The 23,476-nt window shown below is 36.9% G+C and overlaps 1 protein-coding gene and 1 non-coding gene across 2 annotated transcripts in view; both read right to left on the reverse strand.

Annotated features, from left to right (window-relative positions):
* SACK1B (scaffolding CK1 anchoring protein B) overlaps positions 1–19,751 on the reverse strand; it is a 62,344-nt gene extending 42,593 nt beyond the window's left edge. The window contains exon 1 of the mRNA XM_028097507.1: positions 19,296–19,751. Coding sequence (XP_027953308.1) covers positions 19,296–19,751 — 456 coding nt within the window. The remainder of the gene's footprint in view (positions 1–19,295) is intronic.
* Positions 5,349–5,455, reverse strand: LOC114204682 (U6 spliceosomal RNA). The gene has a single exon (XR_003608209.1). It is a non-coding gene; the product is annotated as a U6 spliceosomal RNA (small nuclear RNA).
* Positions 19,752–23,476: the final 3,725 nt, after the last annotated feature.

The raw sequence follows: 23,476 nt of genomic DNA on the forward strand, positions 1-23,476 counted from the left end.
ACATCAGGCTTCCTGTGTTGGTTATCTATCATTGCATAGCAAATTACTCCCCAAATTTAGTGGCTTAAAGTAACACACGTTTCTTATCTCATAGTTTATGTGGCTGAAAAATTTGAGAGCAGCTAAACTGAGTGGTTCTGACTCAGAGTCAAAGGTTGTAGTCATCTGGAATTGGCCGGTAAGGCGTATCTGCTTCCAAGAAGACACTTCACTTATATGTCTGTTGGTAGGAGGTCTTATTTCCTCACCCCTTGGGCTTACCTATAAACTGCTGAGTGACCTCAAGTCACAGAAGCTGGCTTCCCCAGAGAAAGTATTAAAGGGAGCAAGGAATAAGCATTATGTCTTTTGTAACCTGGTCACACCATCACTTCAGCCATGTTGTTTTCATTAGAAGGGAGTCACTAAGTCCAGTCCACACAGAACTGGGTAAGATGAGAGAGAGATGAATCATATGTGATTCCAAAGTATGATGGCCTCAGTGTCTAAGAAAGTGATGATGCCTTTCACCGAGAGATGACAGGAGGGGAAGTATAGTGAAGTTCATAAATTTCTAGCTGTTACTTTGGACATACTGCATTAGGAGTCCCATAGGCCACACAGGTAAAGATGCCGCTGGATGGTCCGCTAGAATTAAAGACCAATGTTCAGAAGACAGGCCAGCCCAGAGTCATAAATAGCACTGGTAGCTGAAGGTGTGAAGTGGAAGGCAGCACTAAGGAATAAAACGCACAGAGAGAATAGACCCAAGGAGAAAAATCTTTGAAACATTCCCTTTCAGGAAACATTAAGAAACAACAGGTAAAGGTACAGGAAAAGAATGAATAGAGAAAAATCACAGAAACTAAGGGCAAGAGAACTACAAGTGGACACTAACTGACAGCAAAGCGGAAGAAACTCAGGGTGACTAAAAGGTTGCCAGTGTGTCTCAACCACGCAGACAACAGCAACCTATAGAGGAGAAGAACGGAAGAGAAATGGAGACTGTAGGACTGGGAGGAAAGAAAAATAAGGAAGTACAGACACTTGATGGAAACTATTTCTTAAGGAAGTATAATGGTTAAAACATAAGAGATAAAAAAAAAATGGTAGAAGAAATGATAGCAGGATGAAGGCAAACAATTCACTCTAGAGTAGTGCTATACTGGGAAGCAGAAAGGAAATACTCATAAATACAAATTAAAGGTATAAAAACCAAAGTAATAGCTTCTCCCATTCTGTAGGTTGCCTTTTCATTTTGTTGACTGTTTCCTTCACTGTGCAATAGCTTTTTATTTTGATGTAGTCCGGGGAGTTTAGTTTTGCTTTTGTTTCCCTTGCCTGAGGAACATATCCAGAAAGATGTTGCTATGGCCAATGTCAAAGAAATAACTGCCTCTGCTCTCTTCTAGGAGTTTGATGGTCTCAGGTCATATACTGAGGTCTTTAATCCATGTTGAGTTTATGTTTGTGTATGGTGTAAGAAGGTGGGCCAGTTTCATTTGTTGGTGTAGCTCTCCAGCTTTCCCAGCACCATTTATTTTAGAGACTGTCTTCTCCTTATTGCATATCCTTGCCTCCTTTGTTGTAGATTAATTAACCATATAAGTGTGGGTTTATTCCTGGGCTCTATTTTGTTCCATTGATCTATTTTTGTACCAGTACCTTACTGTTTTGATTACTACAGCCTTGTAGTATATCTTGGAAGTATGAGATTGTGATACCCCAGCTTTGTTCTTCTTTCTCAATATTGCTTTGGCTATTCAGAATTTTATGTGGTTCCATACAAATTTTAGTATTATTTTTTCTAGTGTTGTGGAAAATGTTACTGGTATTTTGATAGGTATTGCACTGAACCTATAGAATGCTTTGGGTACTATGCACATTTTAACAACATTAATTCTTCCAATCCACGAGCATGGGGAATACCTTTCCATTTGCTTGTATCACCTTCAGTTTCTCTCATCAATGTTTTATAGTTTAGAGTACAGGCAGATCTTTCACCTCCTCGGCTAAGTTTATTATTTTTGGTGAAAATGTAACTAAAACTGTTTTCTTAATTTCTCCTTCTGCCACTTCATTACTACTGTATAAAAACACAACTGATTTCTAGGTACTAATTTTATATCCTGCAACTTTACTGAATTCATTTGTTATTTCTAATAGTTCTTTGCATATGATATATCCAATAAAGGGTTAGTACCCAAAATATATAAAGTAATATATAATAATAATCCAATTAAAAATGGGCCAGAGGACCTGAATAGACATTTTTACAAAAACAAAAAACATACAGATAGCTCAGTGACACATGAAAAGATACTCAACATCACTAATCATCAGGGAAATGCAAATCAAAACCACAATGAGGTATCACCTCACATCTGTTAGAATGGCTAGAATCAAAAAGAAGAAATAGCAAGTGGTGGCAAGGATGTGGAGAAAAAGGAAATTTCTGCACTCTTGGTAGGGATGTAATTTAGTACAGCCACTGTGGAAAACAGTATGAAGGTTCCTCAAAAAATTAAAAATAGAAATACCATATGATCTAATCATTCCACTACTGGACATTTACCCAAAGAAAATAAAAACACTAATTTGAAAGATATATGCATCCCTATGTTTGTTGCGGCAGTATTTACAATTGCCAAGATATGGAATCAGCTCAAATGTCTGTCAATAAGGTAAATGGATAAAGACGTGGTGTGTGTGTATATATATATATATATACACACACACACACACACACACACACACACACACACACACACAATGGAATATTACTCATCCATAAAAAAGGATGAGATGTTGCCATTTATGACAACATGGATGGACCTAGAGGATATATGCAAAGTAAAATAAATCAGAGAGAGAAGGACAAATATCATATGATGTTATCTATATGTGGAATCTAAAAAACAAAACAAATGAATAAACAAACACAAAGAAGAATCAGACCTATAAATACAGGGAAGAAACTGATAGTTGGTGGGGGGTGCAAATGAGTGAAGGGGACTGGGAGATACAGGTTTCCAGTTATGGAATGAATAAGGGTCATGGAAATAAAAAGACACAGCATGGGTGGCTCAGTTGGTTAAGCGTCTGCCTTCGGCTCAGGTCATGATCTCAGGGTCCTGGGATCGAGCCCCACATCGGGCTCATTGCTCACTGGAGAGCCTGCTTCTCCCTCTCCCTCTGCCGCGCCCCCTGCTTGTTCTCTCTAATAGATAAAAATCTTTAAAAAAAAAAAAAAGACACAGCATAGAAAATATAGTCAGTGATGTTGTAACCCGTATTGTGACAGATGGTAGCTACACTTCTTGTAGTGAGCATCGCATGACGTATACAGCCCTTGAATCACTATGCTGTACCCCTGAAACTAATCTAACATCATGTGTCAACTATAGTAAAAAACAAAAACAAAAATCAAAGTAATCAGAGATTCCCCCCCAACCCCGGAGAAACAGATTAGAAGAGAAGGTAGCATTTGAGGTGGAAAAGCTGGAAACTTAAGTCCCTAGTTGGGAAGGAAGCTTTGGGGATTTTATCAAAGCAGCCCTTGGCATTTGAGAACAAAGATATTCAGTCCAGTTTTAAATGTTAAGCCCCATGATAAATGAAATAAAATTATCATAAAATGATAATTAAAAAAAATTTTATCACTGTTTCTTCTCAGTCAATATGACCACATGAGTTGAGTATATTTTTACATAGTTTTAACAATCTGTACCAGTCTCTTCAGTAACCAGGGCAAAAAAATGGACTTTTTTTTTTACTTCTGCTGTTGAGGGGAGTAACACGAGTAACAAGTGAGTGCATTCTCTGGGTCACATTTCCTGAAATATTATTTTAAATAATTGTTTGACCTCTCAATTTCTTTGATATCACCTTTAAAAATAAAACAGTGTGCTCCATTCAATACGTGCCCTCTTTAATACCCATCACCAGGATGGAGCACTGGGTGTTATACGCAAACAATGAATCATGCAACACTACATCAAAACCTAATGATGGAATGTATGGTGATTAACATAACAAAATAAAATTTAAAAAATAAAAAAAACACTGTATTTACTATACTGGAATTATTAATTTAAATAAACCAAAGAATAAAAAATAAAAATAAAACAGTGTGGACGGACATACTTATGTGAAAGTAAGCTCTGGGAATTCTGTGACTTTGAGCTCCAGGGATTTTGCTACTGTGAAACTATGTAAATAAATCCTAAAAGCTATGTTGATTGAATCAGAATTGGTCTACTTTTACAAAAACATAAAGTGGCAGCTGACAGGGCAATCTTTTATTTTAGGAATGAGCTGCATGTTTTTTTAAATTGGACTGTTAACTGAAATAAACTATTTGGAATGTAACTTACAAAGAGAGAGAGGTTAGTATACTTGGCTCAATGAATACATTTACTGTTTGAATGTGGCAAATGTTTTTGGAAAAAAAGATGAAGTAAACATACACTTGAAAAAAATTAATATTAGTTTCCCAAACATGTTTTCTAGAACACAACTGTGAAGGACATAATGCTATAAAATGCTTGTTTTTGGTTTCACTCGGGGTTGCTTTCATCTTCGTGTTTTGAATAGATTATGGCATTATATACTTTTGTTTAAAAAAATAAGTTTAACTGAAACAGTTAAAATATAAGTTATATATATAAAGTATTATTACTAAATTATATATGGCTGTATATGATATTTGTGACACACAGTTACTTTTTTAAGACTTTAAACCTAAGAGCACGTAAGCCCTATTAAGTTTCCCAGTTAAACATCTGTAAGTGTTTTTCAGGGACTTCCAGGTCTCTAATATTTTAAACATGCAAAACTTGAAGTCCGTACCTATCCCCTTATGTATACACATGAATGTCCATCCTTACATAGGTAGCATATCTATACCTAAACATATTCTCACATGTATACTATTTTGAGTAGTACTCTAAACACAAGAATTTATCATCTGTAGCTTGTATACAAAGTTTCTTGGAATAATGGTTAAAATAATGAGTTTCATGACATGCATTATACAGAGAAATGATGACAAAGTAAGGGCATGAGAAGTTAAAATAAGACACAGGATGGTTTCCATTCATAAAAATGTTGGAAATGCTCAAAAGAAGAATAAAATAAAACTAGTCTATATCTATATTTTTGTACTAGACATAAATTCTAAATATTTTTTCTAAACATTTAAATAGTGATAGCTTATCATTTTTAAAAATTTTTATTTAAATTTTGGTTAGTTAACATACAGTGCAATATTGATTTCAGGAGTAGAATTCCGTGATTCATCACTTACATATAACATCCCAGTGTTCATCACAACAAATGCCTTCCTTAAGACCCATCCCCCATCCAGCAAAATTATGGAATGCTTCATGAATCTACGTGTCATTCTTGCACAGGGACCATGCTAATCTTCTCTGTATCATTCCAATTTTAGTATATGTGCTGCTGAAGTGAATACTATCAATGGTTTTTATTTTAAACTCCTTTAATATATGTCTGATATGTGTGCTATTTTTTTCTTAAATTCACCTACAGATTTTGTGATATTTAATCATCCTAATGCATTCAAAATAAAACAAAAGGGACTTCTCTAATGATAATTTTATTAGACCAACTCTCCTACTGGAAATAAGGTCCAGGAAAAAAATAAGGCAGCCAGTATTTGTGGGGCCAAGATCATAGATAGAAGAGAAATAACAAAGTAAGACAAATTTTTCCTGCCACTTTTTCACCTAACACTTAACACATTTGCCAATTCAGAGCAAGGCACTGGTAGCAAGGTAAGATATGGTGAAGACCTTCCAGCAATCTCAGAGGGATAGAGAAAACAAACAAAACTGGAGGCCAGTACCACAAAGGCAGAAAGGACTCAATAACCCCTTGTCACAGAGCAAAGGGAATCACAATAAAGTGAACTCAAGATTCCTTGTGGTATTGCCCTTAAGACACCTGCCAAATCCTAAATTTCTCACTGAGTAAAAGGGTAAGAAACCAAACAGAAGGAAGTTGGTAAGAGGGGGAAAAGCTTAAGAATGTTTTTGACAATCACTGGAGTTCAAATTCTTCTAAGAAAGAGGCCCCTGTAAACACCTTCAGTGTTTAAAGGAAATCCCACAAGTGTTACCCTAAGAGTAAGGGAAAACTGGAGATAGACCACTATTCTGAAAGACTAAATCTCAGCCTCACTATATCTCAATCCCTATCAGGAATAAGAGGATCTAATCTTACTTTAGCTGTCGACCCACAGAAAACTAAATCCTGTCTAAAGGAGATTACCTCTGCAATTTTTTATACTAAATATTCAGCATTCAATCAAAAAATCCCAAGCACATAAGACAGAACCAAATGAACAAACACCAAGAGAAAAAACAAACAACAGAAACAGACCTATAGGTGATCCAGATATTGGTATTATCATAAACAGACTTTAAAGTAACTGTTATTTAGGCATTCAAGAATTACATGACTGAAAAATACCAATACCAAAATTAAGAACTCAATGGATGAGTTTAATAGTAAATAATACTCAAATGAAGAAGGGACAGTAACTTAAGGATAACTATACAGAAAATACCCAGAATGAAGTACAGAGAAAGTTATGGAAATTACAAAAATGAGTATGAAATTTATATGGGATGTTTTAAATAAAGAAACAAAGATGTATGTCATACCTCTAATTAGAATTCCTAGAAGAGGAGAAATAGAATAAGGCAGAGCAATATTTGAAGAGATGCCAGCTGAGATATTTAAACAATAGGAAGACATTAAGACACAGACTCAAGAGGCTTTACTATGCCCAAGAGAAAAAAAAAAAAAAAATGAAAAACACATACTCGTGTAGTTACATCATATTAAAGCCACTGAAAATGAGAGAAGAAAATCTTAAAATAGAAAAAACACATTATCTTTAAAAAAACATTAAAAGTCAGTTGGCTTTACAATTGAGTTTAAGAAAAAATTCCATAGTGAGCACTGTTCATGTTTCATGTTATATCCAACATTGTAATGGAAGACCTAGCAATGTAATAAGGTAATCAAAAACTTTGAAAATTAAATGAGAAAACTCATTATTTATAGATATGATATAGGTAGAAAATTCCAAATAATCTATATACAAAGTACTGGATTGAGTAAGTGAATTTATCAAGTCATTGGGCCCAAGTCAACACACACACACACACACACACACACACACACACACACGCACAGAATTCTATATACTAGTAAAGAAAACAAAAAAAAATTTAGAACAAAAAACTTTTAGGGTATCAAGAAGGGATATACCTTGTTCATGGATTGGATGATTCAATATTATAAAGTCCAATTCTTTTCAAACTATTCTACATAATGTCAATGAAAATCTCAGATTTTTTTTTAATTGATTTTAAAATTCCTACAAAAATAGCCAGGGCAATACTGGGAGGAAAAAAACAACAACAGAAAACAACAGAGGACTTATACTACTAAACAAAGAGATTTACTATAAAGCTATGGTAACTAAAATAGTTTGGTCTTTGCACAAGGATAGAAAATAGATCTTCAGAACAGAGACCAGAAATATACCAGTATATGTAAGTGGTTACGTGATTTAGGGCACTAGTGACACTGGTAGTACAGCATGGAAAGGATGATTTGCCAATTAAAGGTGCTGGGTCAACTAGATCTTCACACAAACATAAACACGGACCCTGACCTCATATCATACATATAAATCAATACTGAAAGGATTTGTATACCCAAATATGAAAGATAAAATAAAACTTCTAAAAGCCAATAAATCTAAGGATAGGCGAATATTTCCTCCAAGAAACTCTGAAATAGCTAACCTTAAGATAAAAGATTGGGCTATGTTAAAATGAAGAACTTCTATTTATCAAAAAAATACCATTACCAGGGTGAAAAAGTAAGCCATAGAAGATATATGCAATATATGTATCTAACAAAGAATTCATATGCAGCAAAGAAAAAGATTACAAATCAATTTAAAAAAATAACGTTGCATCGTGATAGATGGTAACCATATTTATCATGGTGAGCATTGAGCAATGTATAAACTGTTGAATCAATATGCTGTATACCTGAAACTAAGACATTGTATGTTAATTATATTTCAATTAAAAATACGAATCTAATCTTGAAAATAACCCAGTTTTTTTTTTTAAAGAAAGAAAAGAATAAGAATCTTGAACCCTATGACAGAATGGAGAATATAGCTCATCTAAAATCAAAGGACAAGTACAAAGTGGCAATGTCATAGGAGGTGACTCATCATTAACATGGATTTTTAAAAACTGGACAGGAGACAATACAGAAAAGGTTTCTTCAAGTAGGGAAATAACCATTACAAAATTAAGAAGGAATAAGTTGCCATGGAATGTCCAGAAAATGCCAATTCAATAAAACTGGAGTTTAAGGTGACGGAAGGAGGAAGAAGATAAAACACAAAAGGACACACGAAGAGCCTCATATATGCCTACTGAGTTGGACTTCATCTGGTAGATAGGCAGGAATCAAATGTGACAATACCTGCACAAAAGCATGGTGAGAGTTCAGTTGGTCTACATAGTACCAAATGGAATGGTCTATCAGAGGTAATACTGATGGTTATGTGTTCTGTTTGGACCCCCTGCCAGGGCTCAAATACCAGCATGGCCATTTCCTACTTCTAAATCCTAGCATAAAAGTTATTTAACCTCTTTGTTCTCACCTCTGAAAGGAGGCAACAGAGCTATCTACCTTAGAGAGTGGTTATGAATATGTTAATACATTCAAAGAGCCTAGAACCCTGCCTGGCACCTGCCATTCAATGAACATTAGATATTACTGATGTTGTTGAGAAATTTACTTCTCTTTCCCAGTAGAGAAGCAACATAACATAAAAGTCTGATCAATGGATGGGCACCTGGGTGGCTCAGTCAGTTGAGTGTCTAACTCTTGATTTTGGCTCAGGTCATGATCTTGAGGTCATGGGATTGAGCCCCACACTGGGCTCCTTGCTCAGTGCTGAGTCTATTTGTCCCCTCTCCCTCTGCTCCCCTCCCCCCACCCCTGCTCATGTGCACATGCTCTCTCTCTCAAATGAATAAAATCTTAAAAAAAAAAAAAAAGTCTGGTAAGGGAAATTGAGAAGCCTGAATACTCTTTGTCTTAACAGTTATTCATCAGTGGGGTGACTTCAGACTTTCGGATTCTCTCAATTTCCAACCGCCCCTTTGTAAAAAGACTACATGGTTCATGATTCTTTATTGTTTTTATTTTTTTCAGTAACTGCTCCAGGATTTCAGCAGGCACCACTATGACAGATACTGATTTTTTTTTTTCCACGATTACGGATTTTCCAGTAGCACATATTGGATTGATATTTAGCCAAACGGCACTGTTTTTGCTTTTCACATTTATTTACTTGTTTAAAATACCTGTTTGAATTCTTAAGGGGGAAACTGAAAGGTGATTATTAATAAGAAGTTAATACAGTCCAAAGGAAAGTGTTGGTTTGCGAAAAAAACGTGTACTGATTTTTTTCTGCTTTTAAAGCTTTGTGAGTCAACTAATTATGGAGTATTTAATGATTACACAAAAACAGTTATGAAGCTTTGTTCCTTTCTAAAGGAATATTACCATGAGAGTCTCGTCATATCAGCGCTGGTGTACCGAGGAATGATAGAAGGGGTAAGGATAGGTGGGGGGAGCAGGGATCTGCCCTGGTGAGGAGCAGCATATCATCCGTGACATTATTTACAACTGCCAGCATATGGTATAATAAAAACCAGGCTGCCTTTTAGTAAATCTTATTGTTGTTATAAATTCCCTAGAGATAATGAACTTCCTTATTACCTGCATCCAGGGCAGGCAGCTCCCACTGTTCCTGCTTTGTGAAGCCATTGCTTATCAGTACAGGAAATCAATTATTTTATTATGGGAAAAATCCTAAGTGAAAAAAGTAGGAGACAAATTTTTATACATAATTTCAAGTATGATCTCAAGTATATTACATATAAACATCCTATTTCAGAGATCTACAGAAGGTGTTAAAATGCATACACATACCCTTTTGCGCACATACACTTCTCTATCCATCTACTTCTCTTACAGGGAAGAAAATATCTAGATTTTATTTCCTTATCACTGTCCTGTATTTTTTCCTATTTCATGACCTCCTACCAGCCATAACCACTGAACTGATTTCAAAGACCTCCACAACTGGATCTCAATCTACCTCTCCCCCCAACCCATGCCTTCCTTTTTTTCAAACCCACTCTCCTCACTCCACATTCCCTACTATCTGAAAATGCCAAATTTATACACCCAAATGATTTGTGAAAACAGTGACCTCCCAAGTGACAACTTCCCAGCGTCTTATTCTGTCTTTCACTCATCTGACCCAGCATGTGAGAGTTGCTAAATAATTGCCTTTGGGAGGTTCCACGTCTCAGCAAGTTATGTAAGTTCCTGCTTTATCAGGTCCTGGGTCAGCATCCAGCCAGTCAGTCTTCTTATCTCTCACTCCATTCGCCCCATTACTTTGTACCCGAATCTTACCTAAGTTACTTTCCATCCCTCACCTATGCCCTCAGGATCAGGACTGATCTCCAAGTCCAGTCTGTGTTTGGATTCAAATGCGATCCCTAATGTCTACTCAGACGTGTCTGTAGGTCTTGGTGGCTAGGTTACTGGTCAACCATCCTGGGGAAGTGGTGAAAATAGGAACTTCCAGGCCTCTGTGCTTCCTGATTCCAACTCTCTGATGACTGACACCACCCTCAAATGACAATGCCATCATTCCAATTGCTCAGGCCAAAACTTTTGGAGTAATTTCATATTCTTTAACTTATCTCATACCCACATTTACGGTCTTCAAAATATGTCCAAAAACTAACCATCACTGCTGCCACCCCGACCATTTAATATATCATCTCATACTTGAATTATTTTCAGAGCCTCTGATGTGCTTATTCTTGAGCCCTATAGTCAATTTTCAATATTGCAGCCAGACGTATCCTTTAATACAGCATATTTCACATTGATTGTCTTTCTTTTGCTCAAAATTCTCCAGTGGCTCCTTATTTTACATAGAGTATAAGCCAAGATCCTTATAATAGCTCATGCGGCCCTCCATGTTACTTCTCTGAACCCACCTATGCATCTCCCCTGTTTCCTGGGTCCAGCAACTGGCATCCTTAATGGCATCCTCTAACAAACAGGAAGCCATGTTCCTGCCCTAAAGCTTACCCTATGTTTAGCCCGCTCTGCCGCAAAGAGATGCGTGTCTCATTTCCTCTTCCCTCAACTGTCGCTTTCCTGATGAGGTATACTCTGAGCACCCTATTTAAAATGCAGACTAACACCACCACCACTCTCAATCCTCCTGACCCAACCATATTTGTGCTTTGTTTTCTTTTTCTCCATACCACTCCTCATTTATTATGCTTATTATCTACCTCATTTGTATGTAAGCTCCATTCAAAGGCAGGGTTTCCTATGTATTTTACCCTCTTATGTATCCATAGAATTTAGAACAGTACCTGGCATACAGTAGGCATTAAATATTTGCTTGAATGAATGAACACCCTGTCATATTTCTTACCCATAAGGTTGGCCAAAGACTGACTGATTCCCCCCTCACAGCTGAAGCCTGAAGAGACCAAAGGACAACCTCATTATCTGACTGCCCCTTTACTTACTTCTTCAAGTTTCCCCTGCATTTAAACTCAAGAGATCCCATTTCTTTTTAGTGCCTCCTGATGTAGTCTGCCTCCTAGATGCTACATCTCATCAACTTAATCACAACCTTCTGTCAGTGGCAGATAGGTTACTGTGACCTCTAATAGCAACCCCACAATGGCTTTCTACGTGGTTCATTTAGAAACCAGTGCTTCTACATCTCCACCATCTAGTTTTAATCCTAGAGCCTCTCAACCATATCTTCTAATACCTTCATTTAGGAATAGGCTGTCATCACTACTTTCCAATTATGATCACTTTGGAGGCATATCCATCACAAAAAAAGCAGATTATCCATCAGTAAAATATGGGTGATAAAAAGTACATAATTCACAGGGTAGCTGTGAAGGTCACTTTAAGGTAATACACATAAAGTACTTAGCACAGTGCCTGACACGTACACGCTCAGTAAATATTACCTGATACTGTTACTAGATTAAATAATATAAATCCATTACTCAAAACCAGATCCCACTTTTAGTCCTGATGATAAAAGCAACAATTTTTTCTCAATATGAAGAGTGACTAGTTTAAAAAAAATAATTAATATAAAAGTATACACCACATGATGAATCTGTGGCAACTACAGAAGGGCAGGCAGAATCCTTTAAATACAAAATGTCAGTCTGGTGTTACAGCCCTCATCATCTCAAAAGGGCTCCCGCAGCAAACCGCCATTACATTTTTTTTAATTTTTTTATTGTTATGTTAATCACCATATATTACATCATTAGTTTTTGGTGCAGTGTTCCATGATTCATTGTTTGTTCATAACACCCAGTGCTCCATGCAGAACGTGCCCTCCTCAATACCCATCACCAGGCTAACCCATCCCCCTACCCCCCTCCCCTCTAGAACCCTCAGTTTGTTTTTCAGAGTCCATCATCTCTCATGGTTTGTCTCCCCCCGACATACTCCCCTTTTCTTCCTCTCCTGTTATCTTTTTTTTTTCTTAAAATATGTTGCGTTATTTGTTTCAGAAGTAGATCTGTGATTCAACAGTCTTGCACAATTCACAGCGCTCACCGTAGCACATACCCTCCCCAATGTCTATCACCCAGCCACCCCATCCCTCCCACCCCCAACCACTCCAGCAACCCTCAGTTTGTTTCCTGAGATTAAGAATTCCTCATATCAGTGAGGTCATGTGATACATGTCTTTCTCTGATTGACTTATTTCACTCAGCATAACACCCTCCAGTTCCATCCACGTTGTTGCAAATGGCAAGATCTCATTCCTTTTGATGGCTGCATAATATTCCATTGTGTATATATACCACATCTTTTTTTTTTTTTTAAAGATTTTATTTATTTATTTAATTGACACAGAGAGAGAGACAGCGAGAGAGGGAACACAAGCAGGGGGAGGGTCAGAGGGAGAAGCAGGCTTCCCGCCGAGCAGGGAGCCCGATGCGGGGCTCGATCCCAGGACCCTGAGATCATGACCTGAGCTGAAGGCAGTCGCTTAACCAACTGAGCCACCCAGGCGCCCCTATACCACATCTTCTTTATCCATTCATCTGTCAACCGCCATTACATTTTACATCTCATTAGAAGGCAGATAAGTAAAGGACAGTTATATCCTCTTATTCTCATGAAAGTTAACTTTTGATAAGATGCCTCAGTGTGCACTTGAGGTCCTCAGTTTATCTCATTTAGCTGCAAGGTATGTTTCATTTATTACATTTTAAACAAGAATGCCTACAAAGTCAAGTTATTTTCCCTTTGCCCATGTTCTTTTCACTCCCTGCTGGAATACCACATGCCTTCTTCCCCTCTACAGCGTTATTTTTCTAGCTTGGCTCTAAAGGGATCTGAGTCTGGGCGCCTGGGTGGCTCAGTCACTTAGGTGTCTGCCTTCAGCTCAGGTCCTGGGATCCTGACATCCTGGGATGGAGTCCGGTATTGGGCTCCTTGCTGGGTGGGGAGCCTGCTTCTCCCTCTGCCTGCCACTCCCCCTGCTTGTGCTCTCTCTCTCTGACAAATAAATATTTAAAATAAATCAATAAATAAATGTGTGGTATGTGTCATGTTTGACACGTCAACTATCTCAACTCCATCCTCACAAGGAGCCCATGGAGTATTAGCATCGCCATTTTACAGATGGGAAAAATAAAGCTCAGAGAGGTTGTAGTATAATAGGTAATACAAACAGCTATTTGAACTGGGGGATTCAACCCAGCCCTAACTGACTCCAAGATTCAGAGCCTTCATACCATTCCCTGAAGCCCCTTTAAAAAAGAGCATATTTGAATTTGGGTAATTCAAAAAGAGAGAGAGAAGCTACAGTGTTTTGTCCATACAAGTTTTCAAGTCAACTAAGGAAGCCCATAACCTGATCCTGCAATAAGGTCCGAGTGCCTGCATGGTGCCTTCTTTCCTCTCCCCTCAAGTAATTGTGTTAAAAACTGTATACTTAGTATCATCAGAGTTACTGCTAACAGTAGAAGAAGGGAGTAGGTAAATGAACTGGGAAGAATGTGGAATGTGTTACCTCTCTGTATAGCACCAGGAGCTCAGTGGAGAAAGTGGATTCCCCTACAGACACAACAACAGTTAGCACAGCAATTTTAACAAGATACCTCTCTCTCTCTCTGACACATATACACAATGTGTGTGTGTGTATATGTGTGTATATATATATATATGAACATGTAATATATTTTAGAGAAGAGGTATTCAAATTAATGTCACAGGATAAAAAATGTCATTAAATCTGACTACACAAAAAAACATTTCCTGGAAAAAACTAATTTTGACTCAAGTTCAATGAAAGTATTCACAGTGAGAGTTGCAACAGGGAGGGCAGAGAGGAAATTCTTAATAAAAATCGGGAACATCAGGGCAATGATGATCCTAGCCTAATAAAGGCACTGATAAATACATCAATATCACTTTGCTGGGAAGGATATGATCGCAAAGTCATGCAGATGGAAGTGACACACTGTAACACACAAAAAATTATTCATCTAATGGACTAATTCAGCAAGGAGTATAACATATTGAAATAATCTTGAATTGGGAAGCACTATTAGAGATCTGGACAGGAACATTAGATTAAAAAAAAAAAAAAAACACTGAAAGGCTTTGCTTCCTGTCTTTTACTACATAAATGAAGATACCTGGGGAGGTGCAATGACCTGTTCAATCTCTAACTGGTTAGTGGTAGACCCCTGATAATATAGCCTCTAGTCTAGTACTACCTTTGTAATGCCAGGTAAATCCCAGGAAAAGCCCCATCATCTGTTCACCTTCCCAGTTGTGGCCATGGGCCAATTGGTGGTTAATGTTTCTCTGTATTACTAATAGCCCCCCAGGCCATATCAGCCGCACCCAACAGCAGTGACTCAGGAGAGGCAGTACAAAACACCTCAGGAACTACTCTGCCCTAATTCTCACTAGATTCATGCTTCTGTGTCTTCTTGAGTCCGTATTTCACAAGAGTAAGATTCATACCTCACAGAAGCAGCTAGCACAAATGAAAATAGCGTTCTGGTTAAGCATTCACATATTCAAGACTATCAGAAATCATAACTTTATGGATATCCACCGAGAGGCTAGAAGAAAAATTACTTTAATGAAAGATGATTTTTTAAAGTAATTAGAGAGGATACTTTCATAAGAGGTGTTCACAGTAATTAGGAATACATGCATATATCATCTTGGGAACACCTCTTAAGAGACAAGTAATTACCTGGGAAAAGTCTTGCTAGATGCTATCAGATTATATAAAGTTCACCCAAATATAATTATGGCAACCACATAGGGAAAAATAGGAAGGAGTTAGAAAAAAGAGCCAGTCAATAAAAATATGGCCCACTTAGGGCACAAGTAAGAAGTTATTTCTAACTGGATTTTCCCAAAGGAAAATTCTCTAATAACAAAATAAGCATACAAAGGAAAAACAAACAAATGGAAAAAGCAGGAAAACAAAAAACCTCTATACAACTTAAGGGGTTTTTTTGTTGTTGTTGGTTTGTTTGTTTTTTGACAGAGGGAGAGAGAGAGAGTGCGTGCAGCAGAGGGAGAGGGAGCGGCAGACTCCACTGAGCAAGGAGCCAGATGTGGGACTTGATCCCAGGACTCCGGGGTCATGACCTGAGTGAAGGCAGACCCTTAACCGACTGAGCTACCCAGGTGCCCACTTTATACAATTTCTGAGTGACAACTGGCAAAAATAAAATGAGTAAATAAAAACAAATCCATGGATTTTTCAAATACTATAAAGATTATATTTTGCTTATAAAAGTAGAGTCATTCAGAGACTGTGTGACTTGAGACAGAAACAAGAGCATATAAATCAGTGAAATTTAAAAACAAAGTATTTCCAGTACAGATAGATATGATATAGTATCATTTTTATTTCCTTTCTCAAGGGACTAGAAGGTTAATTTGGTGGTCAGACTTCCAATGCTTGGACCTCTAAGAAAAGTGCTTTTGGATTCTTTTCATTAAGATTTTTTTCCATAATATGACTTTTTTTTTTTTTTATAAGTATCTTCTGTCAATTGCAAACAGAACAGTGAAAATGGACTTAAATTATTCTCTGAGATCACTTTTCTTGGGTTCTGCTATGCTGGTTCTTAGCCCTACCTGTTTGGCTTCATATCTCAACAGTTTCGTAATGTTGATTACCTAAAGAATCTCCCTAAGAAATATGAAGGCAAGAAAATTCATTCTATTCATTAAAATATACATTATTCAAACACTTTATGGAAAAAATGCCTTCTCTTCATAATGCCATGACAATTCATTGAGTTATCCAATAAAGAGAATGTCTTCTGAAAATAGTTTGAAAACAGAAAGTTGACCCTGATAACTAATAAGCTTCCTTTGACTCCAGAGATTATTAAGAACCTGACTTATCCTGAGTAATGATAGTCATGAAAATCACACTGAATCTACAATGTGTTCTGATTAGCTTTTACTTCAAAATAATATTTGCTCTTCTTATTTTAAATTTTTTCATAAGACCTTGTCCAGTTGTGGGCTAAATAGTGTAACATTTTGTAAAAAACGGGTTCAATAACTTTTTCTTTTCTGGAGTATTGTATCCTTCTAAAATCTTTAAGTAGACATAGTGACACACAAAGATATTTCCAAAAGACTAGAGAATTACACATTACGTGTGTGTGTGTGTGTGTGTGTGTATTATATACACACACCACTTAACCTCAATATTTAATGCATCCCAGTAGAAATTAAAACATTCTCCAACACTTTTGGAAAACAAAACACTATGTTATGTGGTTTGATTTATACTCAAATGCACAAGGTTCAAATAATTCTCTTTCTTTGAATTTAGCTTGGGTATGTACACACAAAACCCAATAAAGGTAGAATTCTCTTTCTTATTTCATGCCATTTTGATTTTGTGGAAGAGAAGCAGACCATAAGACCACTGTTTACAGTATGTACTTCACTTTCCTCATCTTGCCAGTGCAAGTGGAAGTTCCCAGCAGACAATGACCAGGCAGAGGATATTACTTTCAGAGGCTCACTAAATAAATAGCTGCCACATTAGAAAGAAAGAAAAACACATCAAGCAGTCATGACGAATGTTCAGTAGTTTCCAGTGAGTGCTAGCCCAAGAACTTATGATATCTCCTGAATTTCATTTTGCATCACAGAAATGCAATGCTCCAAAGGAAACTAGCTGTGATGTAGGCTCATGAATTCATAACAAGGTTTACCATAATATTAATCTTCACTGATGTTCTAAATTTTCAGTTACTATTACAGTTCAAAAACATACTGTCTCCTGAAACAAAAATGAGCAAATGTTATAGTACCTGATATTTGTTATTCTACCTTTACAAGGATTCATATATATTGACTTTCGTTCTGTTGTTTTACAAAATACAATTGTATGATGTGTCCACGGAGTAAACAGTAAAGTATTAAAAATACTCAGGGTGCCTGGGTGGCTCAGGCAGTTAAGCATCTGCCTTTGGCTCAGGTCATGATCCCAGGGTCCTGGGATTGAGACCTGTATGTTGGACTCCCAGTTCAGCAGGAAGCCTGCTTCTCCCTCTCCCTCTGCTGCCCCCACCCCCCGCTTTGCTCTATTTCTCTCTGTTAAATAAATTAAATTTTAAAAAATAAAATAAAATAAAAAATACTCATGGTTCAATCCAGAAAATTGAACTGACAGTTTAATTCAATAAGTTTGGACACCTACCATTGCCTGATTTTATAGCTAATTTTTAACAAATGGAATAGATTAGTACTTACTTTCATGTAATACTGCTAAGTTCATGGCTAAATGCCAGGTTATTTGAGTTCAAAAGGTATAGGGGAAAAAAAAGTCACCTTACTTTTGCAAAGCCTACATTTGACATTAGCCTCAGAACATTGTGGTTCCCTAACATGATTGGGAGGCTTTTAGTTGCCTATCTTGCAAACTATAATGTCACTGAGAATTTCAAGGGTCTTATATTTCTGTACTCCATAAAAGCAAGCTTCTGGAGCATTTCTGCGTCTTGGTGACATGAAACAAAGCAATGTCATGTATGTGTGGATCCTCAGGTCCCTTTTAGATCTACACTTCTATATTAATGGCATCTGTAAGAAATAGATGGTTTATAGTGAAAAATCATAACTCCTTATCCATTCATTTTTAAAACTCTAGATTGAGTTCAAAAGAGAGCTTAGGTAATTTTGTTGTAATCTCAAAATTGTCTATCATGGTGTTAAGTACCTAGAAAACACTCAACAACTTTTATTTGATTAAAAGAAAATTTCTAGTTTTTTTTTTGAGCTCTAAAATAGAATTTCTGAGATTTATAAGCCAATATAAATATTTAATAATGAACACAGAGGCCTTAAAATGCTAAGTAGCTCAGGACCTTACCTCAGAATTTTACATTGTCATGCCTGATTTTATACCATTTCCACACAACTGAGGAAATTAATAAGTAAATCTACGGTTTATTTAACAGCATAAACTAGGTCCAGAGCAAGAATTAGGGCTCAGTCCTTTTGAGTACAAAACAAATTTCACCAGATTTACCAATAACACATTTCCTTTCAGAGATTAAGGAAAATATAAGTGCTTTGAACTCAAGGAATGTATCACATCATCTTGTTGCCAATTCATATACCTTAGTCTTCAAAGGGAGAAGAAGGTACATTAAAAGAAGGAAATCTCCTGTAGCAGGGACCTAACCACTCTGTTAAATACAAGATATGGGAAGTACAACCCTCCTATGTGTTCACATGCATATCTTCTGAGAATAATAGGCATGGTCTACACATACAGAGATTCTTTTAACATGCATATCTGTTATACTACTATGGTGCATTTTCCACATATTTCATATTTTTCACTTCGAGTGGAATGAATAAGTCATGGGGATGAAAGGTACAACACAGGGAATGTAGTCAATGGTATTATAATAGTGTTGTATGATGACAGACGGTTACTACACTTGTGGTGAGCACCAGATAAGGTACAGACTTGTTGAATCCCTGTTATACACATGAAACTAATATAACATTGTGTGTCAACTCTACTTAGATGAAAAAAAAATTTTTCACTTAAAAGAAAAATTTCATTTAGTAATGGAAAATATTACCTTTCTTGCTTCTTTGATCATCTTCCGAATAGTTTCCTTAATTGTAAGTAATTGTGCTCTTGGTGGATGAAAGAGGAGGTCTATATGGGTGCCCCCTAAGAGTCCCGGCATCACATACGGCCAGCCTAAGTCAAGATTTGGAGCTTCCACATCCGATTCAATGGGCCAGTAAGTCCCTGAAGATGATGTATCATCGTAGGAGTTATCAGTGCCATGTGCTGTACTTTGTGCAACTTTCTGGACGTTTTTCAGAATATAATTAATTTCTTCCTCAGCTAGAAAGTCTGATACTCGTTCCTTGGCAAGAAATTCTTGGTATGCTTCTAACCCATGTTCAATTAGTACATCAATGGCTACTCGATACCATTCCTTGTAGTGAGGCTCAATGTAATTGTCTGACTTACACTCATCATTCAGTGAGGACAACATTGATGAGGTTTCCATGATTGCAAGCATCTGACAACAGCACTTTCAAATGTCCATTCGTGCAGTGATGAGAGGTATCTGGGTATTCGAAAGGAAGGAAATCAAGATCAGTTAGAATTCTGTAATGAATTTTTTTTTTGATCCACATCAATCACCATTTTTGCATTTACTCATTTCCACTACCATTACTCAATATGACATACATTTTACATCCAAAGTGACATTAATTGCATCATAATTCACATACATATTACAAATAAGCTAAACAGATTTCCTTCTACAAGCCACTAGTTGGTTTTCCTTTTTCAAGGTACCTCTACTTTCAGTTTCTCACCTAAGGAAAAACATTTTCCTTTCTCTGACATCCAGAAAGGTCACCCTTAATTTTAATCTGGGACTACAAATGGTCATGTCAGTTTCTAGACGCTTTCTTGATTTGGGTTTTACCGTATCTTAAAATAGAACACAATCAGTACCTGGCCATCCATTAATATACGTTTTTACTAGGTACCTGTTATGCATATACTTGCATACTAATGGAATATAAAAAGCATGAAATACTTGCCTTCCAGAAATGTATTAATTAGCTGAAGAAGCAAAACATACACACAAACTGTCTGTCACCACTTTGAACAAAGCCATATATTCCTAAGGGCCAAAATGAGTACTGCCTATAGTCAGTGCTTTCAGGTTAAAGCAAGTAGAGATCAATACAGAATAAAGGATTTATGTATATCCCTATATGCAGGACCTGGCTTCAGCTGAACCTAGGGTGATAAGAATATGATCAGGTGGCAAGAAGGCATATTTTAACCCCACCCAAGAGAGGAAAACATAGCAAAAGCGCAAACAGGCATGAGCTTGACATATTCATGAATTAGTTAAACAAAAACAAAAACAAAACAAAAAAAACTTGGTCTGCTGGAAAGCAGGTTTCTTTCACTAGGAAGAGGAGACAAATTTGAATAGACATGATGGAGCCAGGTGTGGAGGGACACGGGAGATTTTTGTGATTCAACAAAACCAGTCTTTAAAACAATTAGTCTGGCAGTATCAGGGGAATGGAGGAGAGACAAGTAGCTAAGTCTTTCAGTGTTCAAACACCCAGTCAAGAAGTGACAAGAATATTCAAGAGCTGGTTCAAAGTAAGGACTCTTGAGATTTGATAGTTTGACAGCATTTAGGTGATGAACAAATTTGAGATATCAAAGATAATTCAGGGATTTCTCTTAGGAATTCGAATCTGCCTAACCAAGCTCAAACCCCAACCCCTCACAATGCCCACAAACTGTCATTCATTCAATCCTTTACTGTGTAAGATACCACACTCCACTTTAACTCGATCAAATAAGGGACTTTCCAATTGTTTGAAGTCATGCTCTCCAATGTATAGATTCAAACAAAATTCAGCTCTATGAAGTGCTATAAGCACTAAAGGACTAATTTGACCATAAACATCTTTGTCAGGGGCCCTGTCCTAATTTAAAACTTTCCACTTAACCCAGCTTTTTCAGACTCAGGACTTATGGAAACTCAAACCTGATTTGGGAGGGTAATCCACAAAGCTATTATCATGTATTAACTCCTCAGCTCAAAAGATGTAACAAGTCACTAATCGTACGGAGGGTTGTGACGAAATGGGAAACGGGACCACAAGTTTTGCTGAAAGGGTGGGGAGATCAGAAAAGATTCAGCACACATACTAACGCAGAGCTAATAAACAAGGAAGATACAGGATCCATTTGGCTCTTTTAGTGGAGACAATTCTGTCCCCATCCCTAGGCTCAAAATTTTTACCAACAAAGTCTAAAAGTGCAGGTGCGCCTTGGGTGGCTCAGTCGTTAAGCGTCTGCCTTCAGCTCAGGTCATGATCCCAGGGCCCTGGGATGGAGCCCCGCATCGGGCTACCTGCTCCGCGGGAAGCCTGCTTCTTCCTCTCCCACTCTCCCTGCTTGTGTTCCTGCTCTTGCTCTGTCTCTGCCAAATAAATAAATAAAATCTTTAAAAAAAGAAAAGTCTAAAAGTACAGAGAGCCTAAAGATTAAATCTGATACAAGAAAACAAAACGTGTTTATGCTACTGGCATGTACTGTGTAGAAGCCAGGGATGATGTTAAACCTACTTCAATACACAAGACAGCCACCTGCATTAAGGAATTATCTGGCCCAAAATGTCAATGGTGCCATGGTTGAGAAATCTTCATCAAGTTGCTCACATGGTATTATACTACTAATGATCTTTTCGATGTTCATTAAAGTTCTTTTTTGCACCTAATACTGGACTCATTTTTAACAAAGAAATAAGGTTTTTATTTACTTGAATCAATCCATTGGATTACAGTATAGTTCCCTAAGGTTTACTGAGGTGTGGTGTTCATTTGATAATTCCGGTTCATGAAGGGACAGCATCCAGTGATCCCATGAAAATCACATCTATTATTTATAACTGCTTAAGACAGTAATTAACTACTGGTTGTTTAAAAAATCTTAAATTTTCTTAGCACTTATTTCCTAATTTTTTTTAAAAAATTAACTTTTGAAGTCCTATAACATACGAAGTTAAGCACCTATTATCTACTTAGAAGCTAAAATGCATGAAGTGCTTTAAAAAACCGTATTGATTCCCAAGCTTTATGTAGGTAAATATATACTCTGCAACTATAAAAAAATTCACTCTTGAGCTATGGGTAAACTGTGAAATCACAGAGATCAAAAGGACCACGAAAGTAAAATAAAACCATGAAGACAAAGACAAAAAGTTAATTATGAGGGAAAAAACAATCGAAGATGAAAAAACGTAAAACACTATAGGACTAATCAAATAACAATGCCAGATACAATGTAGAAAAACCCATCACAGAAAAAAAATGCAACAGCTATGAGCACGGAAGTTGAGATATTACATAAAAGAGTTAAGATAAAAAATAAATATGCTTGGGCGCCTGGGTGGCTCAGTTGGTTGGGCGACTGCCTTCGGCTCAGGTCATGGTCCTGGAGTCCCGGGATCGAGTCCCGCATCGGACTCCCTGCTCGGCGGGGAGTCTGCTTCTCCCTCTGACCCTCTTCCCTCTCGTGCTCTCTATCTCTCATTCTCTCTCTCTCAAATAAATAAATAAAATCTTTTAAAATAAATAAATAAATAAATAAATAAATAAATATGCTTGATTTTGTCCTGCTAGAGAAGCTCTAACCTCTAACCACCGTCTAGAGATACATATGTATCACAAGAGCTTTAAGGGAGAACGGTAAGGTAATGGCACTTGCATAAATGGGCACTGCAATAAAACAGCACCTGTATTTAGTTACAGATTTAATATAGCACTCTCAGGAGCTCAATCACTGAACATTTTAAAGATTTAATTTGAGGACAAAATTAATTGGGTATGCCCTTAAACATGTAAAGGTGCATTATTTTATTAATAACCATTAAAAACTCCTAGAAAGTATATAAACGTACATAATAGAGTTAATGAGTAGAGAAAAACTTTCACTATGATGTAAAAGCTAAACCAACCACTAGGCTCATCTGCTAGTTAAGTGACTCATTCCAAAAAAAATAGGCTTACAAAATATGGGATTCAAATCCATGCCTCAAAAGCATTACAAATTCATTTGATATTGAATCTTTGGTGTCATCTGTGGAAAGTAAACATTTCAAAGGTACTAAACATTAGATTTCAGGGCGCCTGGGTGGCTCAGTCGGTTAAGCGACTGCCTTCGGCTCAGGTCATGATCCTGGAGTCCCGGGATCGAGTC

The sequence above is a fragment of the Eumetopias jubatus genome, unplaced genomic scaffold, assembly GCF_037043125.1.
Source record: "Eumetopias jubatus isolate StellerSeaLion01/CBP00866 unplaced genomic scaffold, mEumJub1_p1.0 scaffold_6, whole genome shotgun sequence".
Classification (NCBI taxonomy): domain Eukaryota; kingdom Metazoa; phylum Chordata; class Mammalia; order Carnivora; family Otariidae; genus Eumetopias; species Eumetopias jubatus.